The sequence below is a fragment of the Drosophila sechellia genome, chromosome 3R (genome assembly GCF_004382195.2).
Source record: "Drosophila sechellia strain sech25 chromosome 3R, ASM438219v1, whole genome shotgun sequence".
NCBI classification, from domain to species: domain Eukaryota; kingdom Metazoa; phylum Arthropoda; class Insecta; order Diptera; family Drosophilidae; genus Drosophila; species Drosophila sechellia.
In genome coordinates, this window is record NC_045952.1 from 12307424 (window position 1) to 12325281 (window position 17858).

The 17858-nt window shown below is 44.0% G+C and overlaps 3 protein-coding genes and 4 non-coding genes across 7 annotated transcripts in view; 1 reads left to right on the forward strand and 6 right to left on the reverse strand.

Annotated features, from left to right (window-relative positions):
* The window catches only part of LOC6616910 (extracellular sulfatase SULF-1 homolog), a 28304-nt gene extending 15600 nt beyond the window's left edge, over positions 1 to 12704 (forward strand). The window contains exons 3-10 of the mRNA XM_002041204.2: positions 8032 to 8913; positions 9228 to 9554; positions 9609 to 10272; positions 10340 to 11202; positions 11264 to 11574; positions 11646 to 11843; positions 11907 to 12009; positions 12072 to 12704. Coding sequence (XP_002041240.1) covers positions 8147 to 8913; positions 9228 to 9554; positions 9609 to 10272; positions 10340 to 11202; positions 11264 to 11574; positions 11646 to 11843; positions 11907 to 12009; positions 12072 to 12183 — 3345 coding nt within the window. The 5' untranslated portion in view covers positions 8032 to 8146 and the 3' untranslated portion in view covers positions 12184 to 12704. The remainder of the gene's footprint in view (positions 1 to 8031; positions 8914 to 9227; positions 9555 to 9608; positions 10273 to 10339; positions 11203 to 11263; positions 11575 to 11645; positions 11844 to 11906; positions 12010 to 12071) is intronic.
* Positions 785 to 1126, reverse strand: LOC6616905. Its single transcript, XM_002041203.2, has one exon. The coding sequence runs from the start codon at positions 1063 to 1065 to the stop codon at positions 865 to 867; it is 201 nt and encodes a 66-aa protein (XP_002041239.1). The 5' UTR covers positions 1066 to 1126; the 3' UTR covers positions 785 to 864.
* On the reverse strand, positions 1230 to 1302 carry Trnav-aac. Its single transcript has one exon. It is a non-coding gene; the product is annotated as a tRNA-Val (tRNA).
* Positions 1518 to 1590, reverse strand: Trnaf-gaa. The gene has a single exon. It is a non-coding gene; the product is annotated as a tRNA-Phe (tRNA).
* Positions 1670 to 1742, reverse strand: Trnav-aac. Its single transcript has one exon. It is a non-coding gene; the product is annotated as a tRNA-Val (tRNA).
* On the reverse strand, positions 1865 to 1937 carry Trnaf-gaa. Its single transcript has one exon. It is a non-coding gene; the product is annotated as a tRNA-Phe (tRNA).
* Positions 12705 to 14578: 1874 nt separating the features above from the next.
* Positions 14579 to 17532, reverse strand: LOC6616911 (zinc transporter ZIP1). Its single transcript, XM_002041205.2, has 2 exons — positions 15893 to 17532; positions 14579 to 14949 (listed from the first exon to the last, which is right to left on the reverse strand). Exons 1-2 carry the CDS (start codon positions 17115 to 17117, stop codon positions 14690 to 14692), a joined length of 1485 nt encoding a protein of 494 aa, XP_002041241.2. The 5' UTR covers positions 17118 to 17532; the 3' UTR covers positions 14579 to 14689.
* Between the last annotated feature and the right edge of the window lie 326 nt (positions 17533 to 17858).

Genomic DNA, 17858 nt, shown 5'->3' on the forward strand with positions numbered 1-17858 from the left:
GATCTATCCTCAAACTATCCCAGACCTGGATGGATGCAGCCATGTGTTGCATGATGACTCCCCAGCGCCTGTTCATCGTTTTCATTATGTTTGGCATTATAATTCCAGAGAGCAAGACAGCGACAAACTCATCAGGCTTAAAATAATAATCGTAATCATAATCATCCCAGTGGCGGCCACACTCGAGTGTTTGCTTGAGTTGTCTCAAATTGCGTAATGTCTGCATTGCCATTTCCATCCACACCCAACTTCAGTCCGGCCAGCCCAGCATCTTTGCGAGTCAATCTATCTTGTTGCGCCTCAAGCTGTCAAATTGCGCCACATGTCCACGGATTCGAGTGGTGGGGCATCGGGGAGACAGACTGTTGTCTTTTCCCTGTCATTTGACGCTGCTCGACAAATTAGCCAAACGCCTCGCCAAGGCATCCCAGCTCCAGATCCAGGCACATCAGCAGTGCCATCTCCATTTCGTTTCGAGGGATTCAAGTACATTTTAATGAGTTTATGCACAAAGTTGTCTAATGGCGTAAAAATTATGAGCGCCAACATGTGGCTACGGATATACGAGTGTGGGTAGGGGTGGGGTATGAGTATGGTTATGTCTGTAGATGGAGATAGATCTGGAGTGGCACATGGCTCCTAAGCACTTTGCATAAATTTCTGTACTGCTGCTTTCGGGTGGAACGCGGCGACGTCTGCCAGCCCACTAATGGAGTCTAATTACTCTAGCCGACAGCCTGACTCGAATCTCTTGGCTAATAAAAACGTATTAAGACAGCGCACAGACGTTCTCCAACTGTTGTTTATTCATCGGCTTCCTCGCAGCTCCTACAAATGAGACATATAGGAATCGTCATATGACCATCAAGTGAGTGCTTCTCCTCGGCTCTGCGATCCCACTTGTGCATTTACCGTCTGCATCTGGGCCAACTGGCTCTTAAAGGCCATCTCCAGGCACCTCTGGCTAAACTTCACAATCATCATTAAGTATACGCACTTCATCGAGAGGAACAGCAACCGCTTCCAGTTGAGGTAGGTGCGACTCCAGGACGAAGATTCTGGCATGCCGCTGATCTAGGGGAGGTTTGCCAGAGGAGACCTTAAACCGAACAATTTGAGCACTACAGGGGACTGATAAAGTGACACATAACTCAGATAACAGAATAAATATATTTAAATTATACAGGCAAAATAATTTTAGGAAATGCATTAAAATAAATATTTTCCTATGTTTCCGCCCGGGATTGAACCGGGGGCCTTCCGCGTGTTAGGCGGATGTGATAACCACTACACCACGGAAACACGTGATGGGGTGGATTCACAGCTTTTCGGTTTTGAGGGTGATTAAAGTAATTTTAAAAAAGATTTGGATAAAGTTCACATTGAACTATCAGATCGCTCAAATATTAAAAAGTCTTAGTTTTTACGGCATGTGTTGTGTTATGCCCTGAAATTATTCCAGAATGTATATATTTTTTTTTATGTGAGTTCTGCTTTATTTGTGCAAAAATTAATATTGCCGAAACCCGGGATTGAACCGGGGACCTTTAGATCTTCAGTCTAACGCTCTCCCAACTGAGCTATTTCGGCTATTGGCAAAGACTGATTTCCAAAAAATAGATTTTAAAAAATATGACTTAAATTAAAAAATTAAAGAATGTCTTATTGTTGTTTCCGCCCGGGATTGAACCGGGGGCCTTCCGCGTGTTAGGCGGATGTGATAACCACTACACCACGGAAACAGATGTTTGGGTGGTTTGAAAACTTTTGAATTTTAAATTTCATAAATTGCATATTATTTTAAAATGGTCAAGCTACCTTAAATTATTCATCAGAAAAAAAGTATTATTGCAAAATAATATTTTGCCGAAACCCGGGATTGAACCGGGGACCTTTAGATCTTCAGTCTAACGCTCTCCCAACTGAGCTATTTCGGCCACTGGATTCTTCACATCAAAGTTGTGAATTTCGCGTACTTTGCCAGTATATTTAAACCTTCCCTGTTTAAGAGTACAGGCATTACTTTTCAGTACATCTTATTTTTAAAGCGCATTTATGAAGACATACAAATAAATCTCTGAATACATTTTACTTTTGCATTTTTAGCCTGTCACAAGCACTGACAGTTGCAAAAATGTATGTTGACACTTGCATGTCTTAAAGTCCACATCAATTTTACAAAGACTTATTGCAGCTGCCGGGTTTGGCCAGCTGAAATTTCTCTCTATAGGTGTGCTGAATACAAAATAAATGTCGTAGCGAGAAGAGTGTAATTATTACCTTAATATCTTTTTGAATTTCAATTTTATTACGTTATGGTACAAACATGACAATCCAAACAAGTATAATAATACGTTTTAGTACCGCGACGATGAGAACGAGGCGTATGCGTCACATGGCAAGGCTACATTATTTTGGCAAAATTTCAGAAACAATATTGTGATCTTTAAACTTTTATCAAGCTTAAAATAAAAACAAGTGGAAACTAATAAACAAGTCAATATACAGACAAAGCTCTTTTGTCGTAATGTATATATTAAAAAATTTATTGGTAATAGAAAATTAAGATGGAAACTTGCTCTAAATAACCAGGTTCCCTATGCTCTTTTTATTTTGCTATCAAATTTGAAGTCCGCTGTCCAGAGAACTCGTGTCGCTGATGGCATACAACCTGATCCTCTGTATGGTACAAACATATATGTATGTATATTTAATACATATGTGGAGGAGCACCTTCCAGCTTGAGCCTTCGGGAGTGTGCAACTAATGCGGCTTCCGTTTGACGAACGGCGCTGAAAGCTGAGCCCCAGTTGAAGTCCACTGAGTCAGCCGTCGTCTTCATCATCGTTCGCTGCTGCTATCCTGTCGTTTTTTTTTAATGATTCACATTTTTGAAAGTAGTTTCTTTGAAAGAGAATCCGAGTCAGAGCAGAGCAGAGCCTTGCCCCACGCCTTCGCCCCGCCCTGACATTGTTTATGATTTATCGCCTGACCACAAGCCTTATATTTTGTGTGTTTTTGACAACTGTCCGTTTTTTTTTTCGTTTCCCCCGCATTATTATTATTATTTTAATTATTCGTTGTTCTGTGTGTCATCACTTTAGAATTCTGTGCTGGCCGCCTGGAGGCCTTTCTGTTGCAAACTATTTGCGAATCGAAGCACACATTCTTTTCATATGTCAAGAGAATGTTTAACATTTTCGCTAGAATTTCTATTTTTGGTGCTATTCATTTTGGGACCAGACCTTGACGGCAATAAGAACTGGGAAGATTAGAGCAATTGTGAAGGGAAAGCGCAATTTATATTGTTTGCGTGTTTAAATTGCTGAAAATATTATAGTTTTTGGGCATGTACATGTGTAGGTCTTTTAACTGATAACCAGCTTTAGTGATAAGAAAGAAAGAGTGTAAAAAATCGATTTGCAAGCACATCGTGGAAAAAGGCTACCCTCAAAAGGTATCTCTTATATGCAAATGTCAGGCAACAATTTTCCTTCGTGAAACTCCTAATAGCCATGCGTTTGGACGAGTGAAGTTGCCGCTGTTAGCTGACTTTTTGCAGGCAGTGTGAGTGTGTGTTGCAGTGGAATACGGCTAAGTGGGTCACAATTAGATTTGATTTGTTTATGCCACAGCGACAGGACTTGTTTCAGCCAGTCCCCTTTGACTTGCGAAGGGGCAGGACGTTGTGTGACAGCTTTAATATAGCAATTGTAGGATATTTTCAACCCACTTACATATAATGCTAGCTGAGCTTGTTCAATCGCTTTTAACCTTTGCTGGCGATTTCGAATTGCATTTGCCGAGTGGTTTGGGCCTTCTGACCATAACTTGTAATTGAGTTAATTTCATAAATTCTTGTTTTTATGACTTTTTTTGTGCCAGCAGCAGCTGCAAAATAAGTTGCTAAAATGTGTGTAAAACAAATTGCAAGCGATTTCATTACAAAATAACTGCAGATATGTGCGCTTGAGTTAAAAACTAATTTGGCTGCTACTTTATTAAAAAGGAATAAATATTCATTTGGTAATGCGGCACGGCCATAAAGCCAATTGAAACCTTTAAAACGGAGCCCCGCCCAGGGCGTTGCCCTCTTGGGAATGAACCATTAATCGAGCTAAACGTGAATCTCGACACTTGGCTGGTGTCACTCTCCCTGTTATAATTCTGACAAAATGACAAACAGACATGCAAAAGTACAAAAAAAAACCCAAAAGATTTATTTGCTGTAGTTTCACAAACAATTTGTTGCCATTGAAATTTATTGTTGCGCCGGCGAAACACGATTTAAATATGTTCCGCTACAAGCACTCACTCACGACATTTGGTTTTTATTTCCATTAACAAATCGTTCCTAACCCACTCCGATCCGTTGGGATCTTTCGCATATATATTTATATATGTACACATGTATTTTGTTTATTTTTTCGGCTTCCTCGTCTAACACTTGTCGTCTGACTGACCGCATTCGGAACGTGCCTCAAAGTCATTCACATTGTGCTCTTTTTTTGCACATTATCTTGCCTTTCTCGCGTTTAATTTTCATACGAAAAAGTATTATTTAAATGGATTAAAGTGTGCGCATAAGTTCATAATTTTCCGTCCCGAGTGCTGAATGATATCTTAACTTTGTCAAATAGATTCGAAGAGCACTTTAGCCATCCTGAATAATAAACTCCTTCGCTTTAGTTTGATGATTCCCCTTAATATCACCTGCTCAAGTGTCAGGCCAAAGCGGACTTAAATATTTCAAGTCCATTACAAAACTGTCACAACATGTAGGGGTTTTGCGGAGTTGAGTAAGCCAAAAACGCAAATTGGCTTACCGCAAGTCGACCCCAGCCACGCCCCCTTTAAGTGACACTTGCCACACGTTCTTGCCCCGACTGTGGATGTACAAAATAATGTAGGCGTTTTGGTTTAGCTTTTGGGGTCCCTATTAAATATGCATAAATCGAACCGGAAAAGCCGCAAGTAACGAAGACGCTGCTGCTGCACTCGGATGCGAGTGGGAGTTGCTCCGAGCTCCACGTTCCATGTTCCATGATGCATTCGCCACAGCGGAGCATGAGTTAGCTTTTAAATAGTTAGTTAAGCGTTAAATTGACTCGGCAAAAGGCATCAACTGGTCACATGTCAGACCCAATCCCTAGCCGCCTGGCTGCCTTGTTAATTGCATAATTAAGCGCAAAGTTGGACTTGGCAGGGGGCTCAGCCTACGCAGCCGCTGCTCCACATTTGTAGGCCCGGGTCTCCGGACTCTAGACTCTGCAGTCCAAACTCCCTACTCCCGACTTCCCTGCTCGCCAACTTTGGCCCACTTGAGTCTCGCTGACACGCCGGCTAATGAGTCGCCGCTCCAATCCGCAGTCATTACCAGGAACTGGGCTGATAACGAGGAATTTATAATTTGTTTGCCTGGCCGTCAGATTACTCAACATCACTATCTTTTTGCTTATTCATAAGGAGCATGAGTCTGCAGCTACTGTAACTCCACACTCTCAAATGGACTTTGACTCTAAGATTTGTGTAATTGAATGCTTCCTTGTCGCATCTGGAGATTTATCTGATGGCTTTCCCTTTCCTGCCTGCTTTGGTTTTCCCGCCCGACTTCTTTTCACGTCGACTGTGTAATCATTTTGTACGCTGGATAAGAGCCTTCGCCTTATTTGATATGCAATTGGATTGACACGTCTTACAGAGGTTTCGAAATTAATTAATTTTATTGGACTGGACTTGCCATGACAAGACAACTTTGAAAATCTGGCGTAGAATAAGATGCAGATTGGGAATCGCTTTAAAATGCGCTACTTCTTTTTGCTGTTGATCTAGCATTTTTAGGGCTTGGCTTGCTTTTCAGTTTCTTTTAATATCTACAGAGATTTTTTCCAAATCAACTTGTGCCTACAAATGTTGGTAATAAAATTTTATGATCACCTAGCAACAGGCACGATTTGAGATTGCAGAAAATGGAATTGAGGTGGGATTGTCTGAAGAATCGGGGAGTAAAGGAGAAGGACACAAGACCAAAGTCATGAAATTCATGAATGAATCAGGAAATCGTGTTGGCTTTCATCCTCCCTGCATGCCGTCAATCTCTCGACTCCTTCGGCTGAGTTTGGTGAGACAAGTTTGCTGGTGTTGCCAAGTCGGGAACACGTTCACTGTGGTCCAGACCGAAGAGGCCGCCCGCTCCCAACCGGCTGTCCCTGCCTCCTGCTCCAAGCATCCCCATCCCCATACCGATGCGATCTGAGCATGCGTGACGTCTGTCAGCAGGCGACAGGAAGATGCCGCACAAAAAGAACGAGAATCGGGCTCTTTCGGCCGCGTCTGTTTGCCGAGAAACATGTTTCCTTTTTTAGGGCCGGAGTTGTTGGGTCAGGCCTGACCCAAACTTGTTTCTATCTTGGCTGCTTGGGGCTGCACATGGGCCAGCCATCAAACCGTCCGAAAGCAGCCTTGGAGAAATAAGGAAGTTTCTTCAGTCAAGTGGATGAGGGTTTCCAGCTGCTTTCACAATGGATGCACTTCAGTTGGCTTTCCTTCGTTCTACTCAAGCTGGCCTGCAATTGCGATGGCAAATCTGCTACATTTAGATTGCGATTGGAAAGGGAAGAACGAAACATAATTGAGCATGAATAAATAAAATGCCTGGCAAAATATTGCATTTGCAATTGGGAAGGCGGTGGAGTGGGGGTGCTTTCTCTATTGTGCCACTCTCAAGTGGCTCATTGAGTTGGCTTCCAGCCATCCATATACCAATTCATCTTGCATCCACCGCCGGATGTTCGGCATCTCCATCTATCAGCTATTTGTGTTGCAACCTGCGTTGTATCGTTGCTGCCAGTTTTATTTTCTGTTGGCCTTATTTGTGTTGCATATTTAACTACAGTTTGGTTTTTTTTCGGAGCATGTCAAATTCAAACTCCACTCCCAAAACTTTTTGCAGGAAGTTATTGTGGTTGTGCAACAGTTTAGTTGGGACTGAGCTTGAAGTGAAAAATTGCAGATTGGACAGGGCGACTTGGGACTGTATAGCAGAATGTGTATTAAAGTTCTTGCCAAATGGAGAGAATTCCTTGAAATATATTGAACTTATTGCAGTATATCATTACACTTTTGAGAAGCGCCGAGAACGGCTCTATTGGCAGAGAGTTCGTCACAGACCTTAAAGTTCAGCCTCGAAAGCTAAGACTATCTTGAAGAGCGATCTTTTTCTTTTGTTGTTGAATCGCTTAGCACACATCAAGGTCGAGTCAAAGCGTTAAGTGGCCTGCCGAATGCAGAAGGTCTTGACTTTCATGGTGTTCGAATCTTAAAGAAGCGGCTAAAGTGGAAGCCTAGTTCCTTTGGTGGAACTTGCAATGCAACAAACAGCGGCACTGCGACCACATAAATCACACTTAAACGGCCCCAGTAAACCTCTTTATTTACCCCGCACTAGACTAAGTAGTGCGAGCAGGTTGGGCAGGTTGAGTGGGTGGTGGATTGCTTGGATTTTGGGATGGCAGCTCATTGCCAAGCAGGCATAAACTGCACAAGGAAATTTACGTGAATGTGCCGCAGGATAAGGGAAAAGGTACTGCGAATGCAGTTTTCACTTAACGGCAAGTGGCACATAAATTTCACCAAGGACGAAAATACACTTCACCAGAAACCAGGCGGTAGGTGAGTGGGTGGTTGTAAGGGCCTGGCAGTAACCGACATTCGGTGATAAGTGGACAAAATGTGCATCGCTCTGATTTGCCGCTCTTGGACAAACAATCTTGGCAAATATTTGGTACCAAGGGCACTCGGGTAGAGGTCAACTGGTGCATGAAATTTCGAGACAGGCAAAGCAGCTGCAGATTGCAAAGCAGCTGCAAAACCGGCAGCCAAAATCAGGTCCAAAAAAGATGCATGAGTTGGCTTGAATCGCGGGAAAGAATATCTCTGAAGCCAAATTATTTCCACACCGTGGTTAAGCAAATGTTGCACCTTTAATGCCGCAAAGAGGTTAAAAGTTATATTCTACCATTCTCTTTACAGGATACAAAAACATGAAGCAGTTTTTAGGTGAATCGCTGGCGTTTTGAGCGCGGCTGCAGAGGCGCTAGAATAGCGCCCGTGACTTGAAGCCTTGCGTTTATTCCCACCTGCAACGATGATGCGGCACTCCAGTTTACGCCTTATAATTGGCGGCCTGATACTCCTCCTCTTCGTGTTTCATGTCTTCAGCAAGGAACAGGGATCTCATTCCCACAAACGCAGCCATTCGGCGAAGAGATTCTCGCGGGACTCGAACTCCGCACGTGAGAGACGCCCAAACATAATCCTCATTCTGACCGATGACCAGGATGTGGAGCTGGGCTCCCTAAACTTCATGCCGCGCACGATGCGGCTTCTTAGAGATGGAGGAGCCGAATTCCGACACGCCTATACCACCACACCCATGTGTTGTCCGGCGAGATCCTCCCTGCTGACTGGGATGTACGTCCACAACCACATGGTGTTTACCAACAATGACAACTGCTCCAGCCCACAGTGGCAGGCCACTCATGAGACGCGATCCTATGCCACATACCTCTCGAATGCAGGCTATCGCACCGGCTATTTTGGGAAGTATCTAAACAAGTACAATGGATCCTATATCCCACCAGGTTGGCGGGAGTGGGGAGGACTGATCATGAACTCCAAGTACTACAACTACAGCATCAACCTGAATGGACAAAAAATCAAGCACGGTTTTGACTACGCTAAGGACTACTATCCGGATCTGATAGCCAATGACTCGATTGCCTTCCTCCGCTCCTCAAAGCAACAGAACCAGCGGAAGCCTGTGCTGCTCACCATGAGTTTTCCTGCACCACATGGCCCCGAGGATTCGGCTCCTCAGTATAGTCATCTCTTCTTTAATGTGACAACCCATCAGTAAGTAAATGCCTTAACTACTAACAAATAAGTAACATGTTGAAATTAGCGTTTCCTGGAATATAAAGTACGTATATTATTGATCAGGTCTGCTTGTCCGTGTGCCCATCCGTATGAGATCTTTAAAACTATACCATCTATAAAGTTAAGATTAAGCATACGCTTTTAAAAACTATTTGGATTTCTGTTTTTTCATTTGTTTCGGTTTGGCAAGTTTTTTTCTTTAAATATGCAAACAAATTTCGCCCCTGAACTCCAACTATATTGTTCTTTCTTGTTGTCAATAGCTTTTAACATTTACTTTGCACTTATAGCACTCCATCGTATGATCACGCCCCAAATCCAGACAAGCAATGGATCCTGAGGGTCACGGAACCCATGCAGCCTGTTCACAAAAGGTTCACCAATCTTCTCATGACGAAGCGCCTGCAAACGCTCCAAAGTGTCGACGTTGCCGTGGAGCGGGTTTATAACGAGCTGAAAGAACTCGGAGAGCTGGACAACACGTACATAGTTTACACTTCCGATCATGGTTATCATCTGGGTCAGTTTGGACTTATAAAGGGAAAAAGTTTTCCGTTTGAGTTCGATGTCCGTGTGCCGTTCCTTATCCGTGGTCCAGGGATTCAGGCCTCCAAGGTGTAAGTAATTTGACTTTATCGAGGTATTGAAGCTAATGATAAATTCTCCGGCAGGGTCAATGAGATTGTTTTGAATGTGGACCTGGCCCCCACTTTCCTGGACATGGGTGGTGTGCCAACGCCTCAGCACATGGATGGGCGCAGCATACTGCCACTGCTTCTGAGCAGAAATCGCGCTGTCCGAGACAACTGGCCAGATAGCTTCCTCATTGAAAGTTCCGGCAGGAGGGAGACAGCTGAGCAGATAGCCGAATCTCGTGCCCGCCTTCAAATCGAAAGGCGAAACATGAAACTGGTCAACAGTTCGCTGCTTGAAGATTTCCTTGAAGGAGCAGGCGAAAGTACCACCATTGTTTCGAGCAGCAGCACCGCTGCCACATTGATTAGCTCAACCGCTCAGCAGCCGGAGGATGGGGAAGAGGAAGTGGAAACGGACAACGAAGAAGATGATGTAGACGGTGATGGTGCCATGGACAGCTCAGCAGCAGCACTGGAAGACGATGACCTCGACGATGCCGCCTTCGAGGAGGGTGATGAAGAGCTTGATCAGGAGTTTCAACAAAACAACGATCTTCCACTGGCTCCCTATATAACCAAGATGATGCGCCTTAACTCGGAGTGCTCTGACCCGGCGCTACTCAAAAACTGTCTACCTGGGCAAAAATGGAAGTGCGTCAATGAGGAGGGACGTTGGCGGAAGCACAAGTGCAAATTCCATGTAAGTATTGATATAAAGTATTTTGAATGGTACACCTTTTTATATTCAAATGTATACTTTATTTCAGCTTCAGTTAGAGCATCAGTTGGCTGCGATGCCCCGGAAGCAATATCAACGTAATTGTGCCTGTTTCACTCCCGACGGGGTAGTCTATACCAAGATTCGAGCCCCATCTGCTGGATTGCATCGCGTCAACAAGCGCACACATCACGGCCCAGGAAGGCGTCGAAACAAGCGGGAGGTGTTCCACACAGAGTTACCTGACGAGATGGAGGAGCTGTTGGATCTCCATCAGGTGGTAGATCAACTTGTTGATCATACGCATCGCAGCAAGCGTTATTTACCAGCAAGCAGCAACGAGACTATTGCCCAGGTCATTCAGCAGATACAAAGCACCCTGGAGATCTTGGAGCTTAAATTCAACGAGCACGAGCTACACGCATCCAACTCTAGTGGCAACTCATATGAGCGAGGAGAAAAATACCCAAAATCTGGTGGCCATCGGTGCTTCGTGGATGCCACCACGGCTAAAGTGAACTGCTCAAATGTGATATACGACGACGAAAAAACGTGGCGTACTTCACGTACCCAAATTGATATGCTGATCAAACTTCTAAAGGACAAGATTGGCAAGCTGAAGGAGATGAAGAAGCAGTTGAGGGAAAGCAATAAACAGGCCTTGGCGGCTGGCAGAAGAAATGATAACCGACGGCGTAATGATCGCAATGTGTTGGATAGCGGAGCCGGATCAGAATTCAACATGAGCTACTTTACTGAGATCAGCAGCACGCCAAGATCGAACGTGGTAGGTCAAAAGGAAGTATTCCGAGGATATGAAGGTGCAAACGTATTCGATTCATCGGAGCCAACGCAGTCGCATCGGTTTACACCGCAAGCAGAATGCTATTGCGAACCAGATGTAGGCGAGAAGTAAGTAGATCAATTGAATTGGATAATTCGGCCAATCTCACATATTATTTTCCACCTTTAGCCATGCAGACTCTAAGGAAATGGCGCGTGAGGCACGCCGGAAGCTTAAAGAGGAGCGACAGCGCAAGAAGGAAAGGAAGCGCATTAAGAAGGCTCGTTTGGAAAAGGAGTGTCTGTCCGAGAAGATGAACTGCTTCTCGCACGACAATCAGCACTGGCGAACGGCTCCCCTCTGGAACGACAGTCCATTTTGCTTCTGTATGAACGCCAATAATAACACCTACTCCTGCCTAAGGACCATTAATGGCACCCACAACTTTTTGTACTGCGAGTTTACCACAGGCCTTATAACCTTCTATAACCTGACCATTGGTAAGAGGCCACCATCAAGAAATTCAAAAATGAACGAATAATATTTATGCATTGATTTTCGTCCCAATTAGATCGCTTTGAAACGATAAACCGTGCAGCAGGTTTAACGCCTGGAGAGAGATCCCACATGCACGATGCTTTAGATCAGTTGAAGGGCTGTCGAGGACGCAGTTGCACCATCCGGCGACACCAGAATCACCTGGACGGCGGATCCAGTGCTCCACTACTACCTATCAATCAAGTGCACCGCAACAACAAACGAAAGCACTGTAAGCCTCTTAACTGAACATATTGACAAATGATTTGTTATTTCCTGTTCCTCCTTGTTTCAGCTCCTCTCGCGGGTGCAGTTGGCAACTATGCCTTCGTAGGCCCACGACTGGATATGGAAGGACTGCCTCCGATAAAGCGGCGAAAGCTGTCTAAATACAACAGGTAAGTGGTGTCGACTAGAGTTAACAGAACACGAGTGCATCCTGTTATTCATACTGTTTCAGATTGACTGGCTCGCAGCAGTCGCACATGAAGCGGCGTCCCTGGAAGCAGACGCCCCTTCAGCAGTCCCCCAGATTCTTGCGCACGCATTCTGTGACACCAGCCCAGGCCTAAAGATTTGGCTGGACCTAGACAGCACACATATCCAATGCGACTGTGTGTAGTACAGTCCTTGCTACATTTGGCTTGCAATATTTATAGTTAGAGCTACATTTTTGACTAGCTCCTAGGCCACCAATTTGTACATAAATTTAGTACCGAAATTTTACGTAAACTAAATAAATTATTTAGCGATATGGTTAAAAGTTAAATTAGTTGAGCATACGTAGCAAAGATTTTATAAATTAAAGCGAACCCAAATGAAATTGTATTTATTGGCCAATGCTAACTGAAAATGTTATTGTGTATTAGAGAACTAAAACCATATTTATGTCGGACTAGATACGTTCTAATTGTTAAGTACCCTACCCGAATTCCTAAAGACGTTTTGTAGCAGTCCAGCTTAAAATCGAACAAATATATGGTAATTGCCACGTTATAAATGTCATCAAATTAACTCAAGATTAATAGATTAAATTAATTATTAAAGAACGATCAAATAAAACTGCAAAGAATTAACTTTTATCACGAACAAACTTAGTACCATTATTTTTTGTGGTGTTGGGGAAAAGTGAACATACTTTTAGGCATAGCCGACCTTTATTTCGCATCGTAAGCAGTATAATTTTTGTAGAATTCCATACACGAATAAGTAATTTTTAAGCAAGTATTCTTAGTAGTTCTTGAAAAATGAGTGCATATAAATAAATTAGTTTTTAATGACCAACTCTCTAACTAATAAGTGTGATCTTAACGCATATAAAACGAAAGTTCAATTTCGGAAATAACGTTTACTCACTACCGGTTATCAGAATCTCAATCAGAACATACAAGTTATATTTTTTTTGCTCACATCTTGTTTTTAGGCTATCGCATACCCCTGTTTTATATGATTTACTGGCGGCACTCCTTTGTATATATGGTTCAAGAGCTCGAGTTCAAATGATAATATTGCCTATCAGCCAAGAATATTAGAGATTAGTGGTTCCGTTTGCCGTTAAGCCTTTGGCCCCACGATTTTGCCACACTTCATTGTGTGTGCACTCCGCTGAGATAGTCTTGATAACATCTGGGAGGCGGATAGCGGAGGAGAAGAGAGAGTGATGCGCACCCGATAAGGTGATTTCCGTTGGATACAGCGGGGTGGGGTTGAGTTCCCAATAAGCTGAGCATCTTTGACATCGTCATTGGCAACAGCACAGATGTAAATAAGATCACCCGATGGCGCTAATTGAGCCACCAAGATGTTTTCATCGACAGCCGATGTTTACCACCTGGCAAATTCACACTTGACACTTGACGCGCTAATTTCCGCTGCAGCCCGGACATTTGGTGATCGAGGGGGGGGCATGATGTTGGGCTCCAGCGGAGAACATGCGCTTATCGCAGTTATCAAAAAACAGAGAGATAGCGTTCCGTCTGGTGAGAAACAGCAGCGGGGCCAACTCGGAAACCGGTCTGTTGCGAGTTTTGTGGAGATATCGTGTAAAAAATGTACGCAAGCAACGAAGCTATCAGCTGAAAAATTGTATTTATTATGGCCAATGCGACAAAACAAGACGATCACATGACAAACATATACCTGGCAACAAGGCCTCGTTCACAAATCCAAGCCACTTTACGATTCGCAAACTGTAGAGCAGTAGAGATATCGTGCTGAAATTTCACAATGCCGAGAATCGCACTCCCAAACGGGGCCTGCCGGCAATCTGATGGTGGAACTTTATGCCCAGGCACGTACTTCGGTTTATAGCGGATATTCTCGAAAAAAATCGTAAAAGCAATCAAACTTCAGAATTCAACCCAATTTGAAATGTCTGAAATATTTTTTTAGAGCACGTATAAACCGCTTACTCAGCTAATTAAGATACTATTAGGCCAAATTTTGAAATTAAACATACCTTAGCCTTATTGACATATTTTATTAATCAATCGATTCGGATCTGCTAATGAATTTTTCAATCTGATCGATTGACTCAAAAACAAGTCACTTTGTTACACGTAAGCGCTAACCACTGAATATGGGCAAATTTGATTTTCAGTTAATATGAAACCTAATATACGACTAATCATTAATGTCGAATCTCTAATTATCTTTATTGTTTAGAAGGAAAAACTTTTAAAAGCTACCTGAACATTAGAAAATATTAATAATATTTTATAATATTTTATGTAGTTTCCTTGTTGCATTTTCTGGTTTCAACTATAAGTTCACAGAAATAAATGATTTGTTTCTCTAAACTTGTGTATGTTATGTAGTATGACATCTATGTTATAAAACTCATAAAATGCTGTGAAGGCCACAACTGACGGACATAGATAAGAGTTCTACTTCTCTTATGCGTTTACTACTTTTTGACCCACTTTAGCAATTGCATTTAATGTCAGGAATTAATCGATTCAGTTTTTTAATAATATATATTTTGTTTCTACTTTCACTATTTTTACACAGTACAAATATATAATACACATAAATACATATACATTTAGTATACCAAGGTTCTGCTGAACAGGGTACAATCTAGGCGTCCTTCTTGGGGTGTGCTTCAAGCAGTTTTTGGGTCACCTGCCGCAGGAGCTGCAGCTGCTGTTCATAGTTGTGAACCGTGGCCAGCTCCTCAGCGTGGTTGTGGTGGTGTGGATGATCATGGTCGTGCTCGTGGCCATGGGTGTGGCCCGATGCCGACTTGGTCTCAGTCTCAGTCTCTTGGTGGTTGTGTGTGTGTGTGTCCGACGAGGAGCAACTGCTGTGGCTGTGGCTATGGCTATGTCCGCCGGAAGCTGTAAGCGGTACGGAAGGTTAGTTACACGTTCTAGGGTTGAACAATATATGCTGTTAAGAATGCCAATCCTTATCGGGTAGACCCTATTTCCTCATGGTGATTTACACACTTCTCTCTTGATTGCTTAACATTTTTTCGTCATGGTAGCATGGGAATTCAATTCCAACAGCCCACTTCCAAGAAATGATTTATGAGCGTTTTGTCCTGCCTTATCTGGCCCTAGACCATATAAAAACCTATCCGACTTTCGGTTAATCACATATTTGCGGGCTAAACTTCTCGTCTGATTTTTTATCCCGTGCTCATCAATACAAATGCGAGTGCGGTTTTCACGGTGCTTTTTCACATGGGCAACCCCCTAATTTTTGCGAGATGACTTCATGGTAGGGACGGGATTTTTATTTCACATGTACTCTAGGTACACAGACTGACACACCGTCTTGTATATGAGTATGCAAAATAAATCGCAGCAAGGTCTGTTACAAGGTCAACCACGCAGCATTTAGCAGATCAGCTATATAGAACCAGTTCCCCATTCCCCCGAATCGATTCCGGTTAAAGAATGTCATCTGACGCACCCGGCAACGATCATACTAAACACCGTTAAGCCTGGTTATTAATAAGTATCAGCGATTAAAGGATTAATGATTAAAGCTGCAGGCTCTAAAGTCTAATGTGTCTATGCAATTCATAGAAATCAATGTAAGTGAACAACCTGTACAGTACAAAACAATATTTCTGGTTAAGTAGCAAAATTTAAACTAATCATCATTGGATGTAAATTTACGTAATAAAAAGCAATATATAATTAATTGCAAACTGCCTTAAGTGACAAGACCGAGTCGTATTTTACATCGCAAATTTCTGTCTCACTAAATTTGCACTACGCTTTGCATATTCAAAGGCCCCAACAAGTAATATTATTTAAATGTGATACTTACTCAGCTGCTGCAGGCCAAACATGACAAGGAAGCCCACGAAGAGGGCCAAATAGGCGCGAAGACCAGATCGATTTTTCGAGAGTATCTCGAAGAACACCACGTATATGAGCGTGCCACAGGCGAATCCCTGCAGAATGGCGGAGACCAAACTGGGTCCGGATGTCTCCTGGCCGTGATTTATCAAAATCCCGATTCCGATGCCCAGCGGGCTAACCACCGCAAAGGTCAGCACATAGAGAACGGCCAGTAACATCCGGGTCCTGGCCACGATCAGCTCGACGCCCACGCAGAAGGCCAGGACCAATTTGTGTGCGGAAACGGCGCCGAACATAAACCACACCGAACTGGCGGAACCCTCCAGGCCAATGGCCATGCCCTCAAAGAGTTCGTGCAGCGACAGAGCGGAAACGATGAAGAGTCCTCGCAGAGATGAAGCCAACATGTCCCCCGCATCGGCATCGTCTGCGATTACTGGTAGATGGCTATGTCCATGTCCATGCCCATGGCTGTGTCCGTGTCCATTAGCTTGTTGCTGTGGCTTGGTAGCAAACTTTTGCTGCTCCAGATCGTTCTGCAGGAGATTCTGCACCGATAGTGTTCCAAGTTCAGCGGTGCCAGCCAAAGGCGCCGGCGGGGCAGTGGGTGTGGTAGCATTGCCTTCGGTGGGTTTCAGCAGGTGGCTGTTTCGGATGCTGTGACCCCGTTCGAAGGCGGCGCCAGCCTCATCCTTCTGATGATGATGGACATACGTGTGCATGGCCTCCTCGATGAAGTACATGAGGAAGAAGCCACAGCACATGAGCAGCTCGGCCAGCGGAAAAGTGAGCTCCCCGATGATCTCGCACTCCTGCAGCTCTTCGACGACCTCCTGAACTTCGGGCAAGAGATGGAGAAAGGTGGTGGCCAGAAGGACGCCGCCTCCAAAGTACAGCAGGCACTTGACCACAATGGCGGATCGTGCATTCGTCTGGTTTTCCGTCCAGCGATAGCAACGGTTGAGCAAGAAGGGAATGGATCCGCAGATAGCGCTGGCGCAAAATAGCACCACCATGGCTGTGACCTTGGCAACCAGAACGCCACTCTCGTCGTCCTCGTCATGATCATGATTATGATCATGGTCGTTATGATCGTGATCCTCCCCGTCGTGACGTGATGTCCAACGGTTGGACGGCTCATCGATTTGCAGGAAGCACTTGAGGAAATTATTCACTTGCGTTTGATTCATGTTGCTTTTGTTTTCTGTTTGTTTTGTTTCGATTTTACTTGGTTTGTTTGGTTTTCCACAGATCTCCCGAACCAGCTAAAAGACTCTGGGCTCCGGCTCTCCTCTCTGACCACTTGTGGTCGAAAACAAGCAGCTCTCTTGGCTAAAACTGTTATTCCAGCACCAGCAGCATGTGTCGCGTTTTGAATCTCAATCGACTGGGTTGTGGGTTGGGCTCATCTGGTTGGGCTGGGTTCTGCACTTGCATGCCGCTTTTCACTTTTTCAGTCACTTTTCTTTCACTTCGTTTGAGTAACGAGCCTGTGCTTATTGGTAGTACTGATTGGGTTGGATTGGTATTTAGGTAGGTTTCTGTTTTTTTCTAGCTGCGCACAGGTGTTGAGCGCTTGAGGCGACCTCGCAGACTGACGGAGTCGGGATTTGGTAGTTCACTTGAATATCTTGCGCGGGCTCGACGCTCCCGTGCTCCAATGCTCCAACGCTCTTTCCGATTCTCCCACTAACGAAGACCAGACATGAGCAGCAAGTTAAGCAGGTAAGTAGCAAGAAAACTGCTTTTAAAGCTCGCTCTCCCACTCGCGAACGTTCACCTGTGCGCCGCTGTTTCATTTGGCAATAGCGCTAATTGTCTTGGGCCCAGCATAAATATATACATATATATACACATACACATATTGATATATACAGACAATGCACAAAGGCCAGAGTAATTGAGTAATTGCATCCGTTCACTTTGGGCAG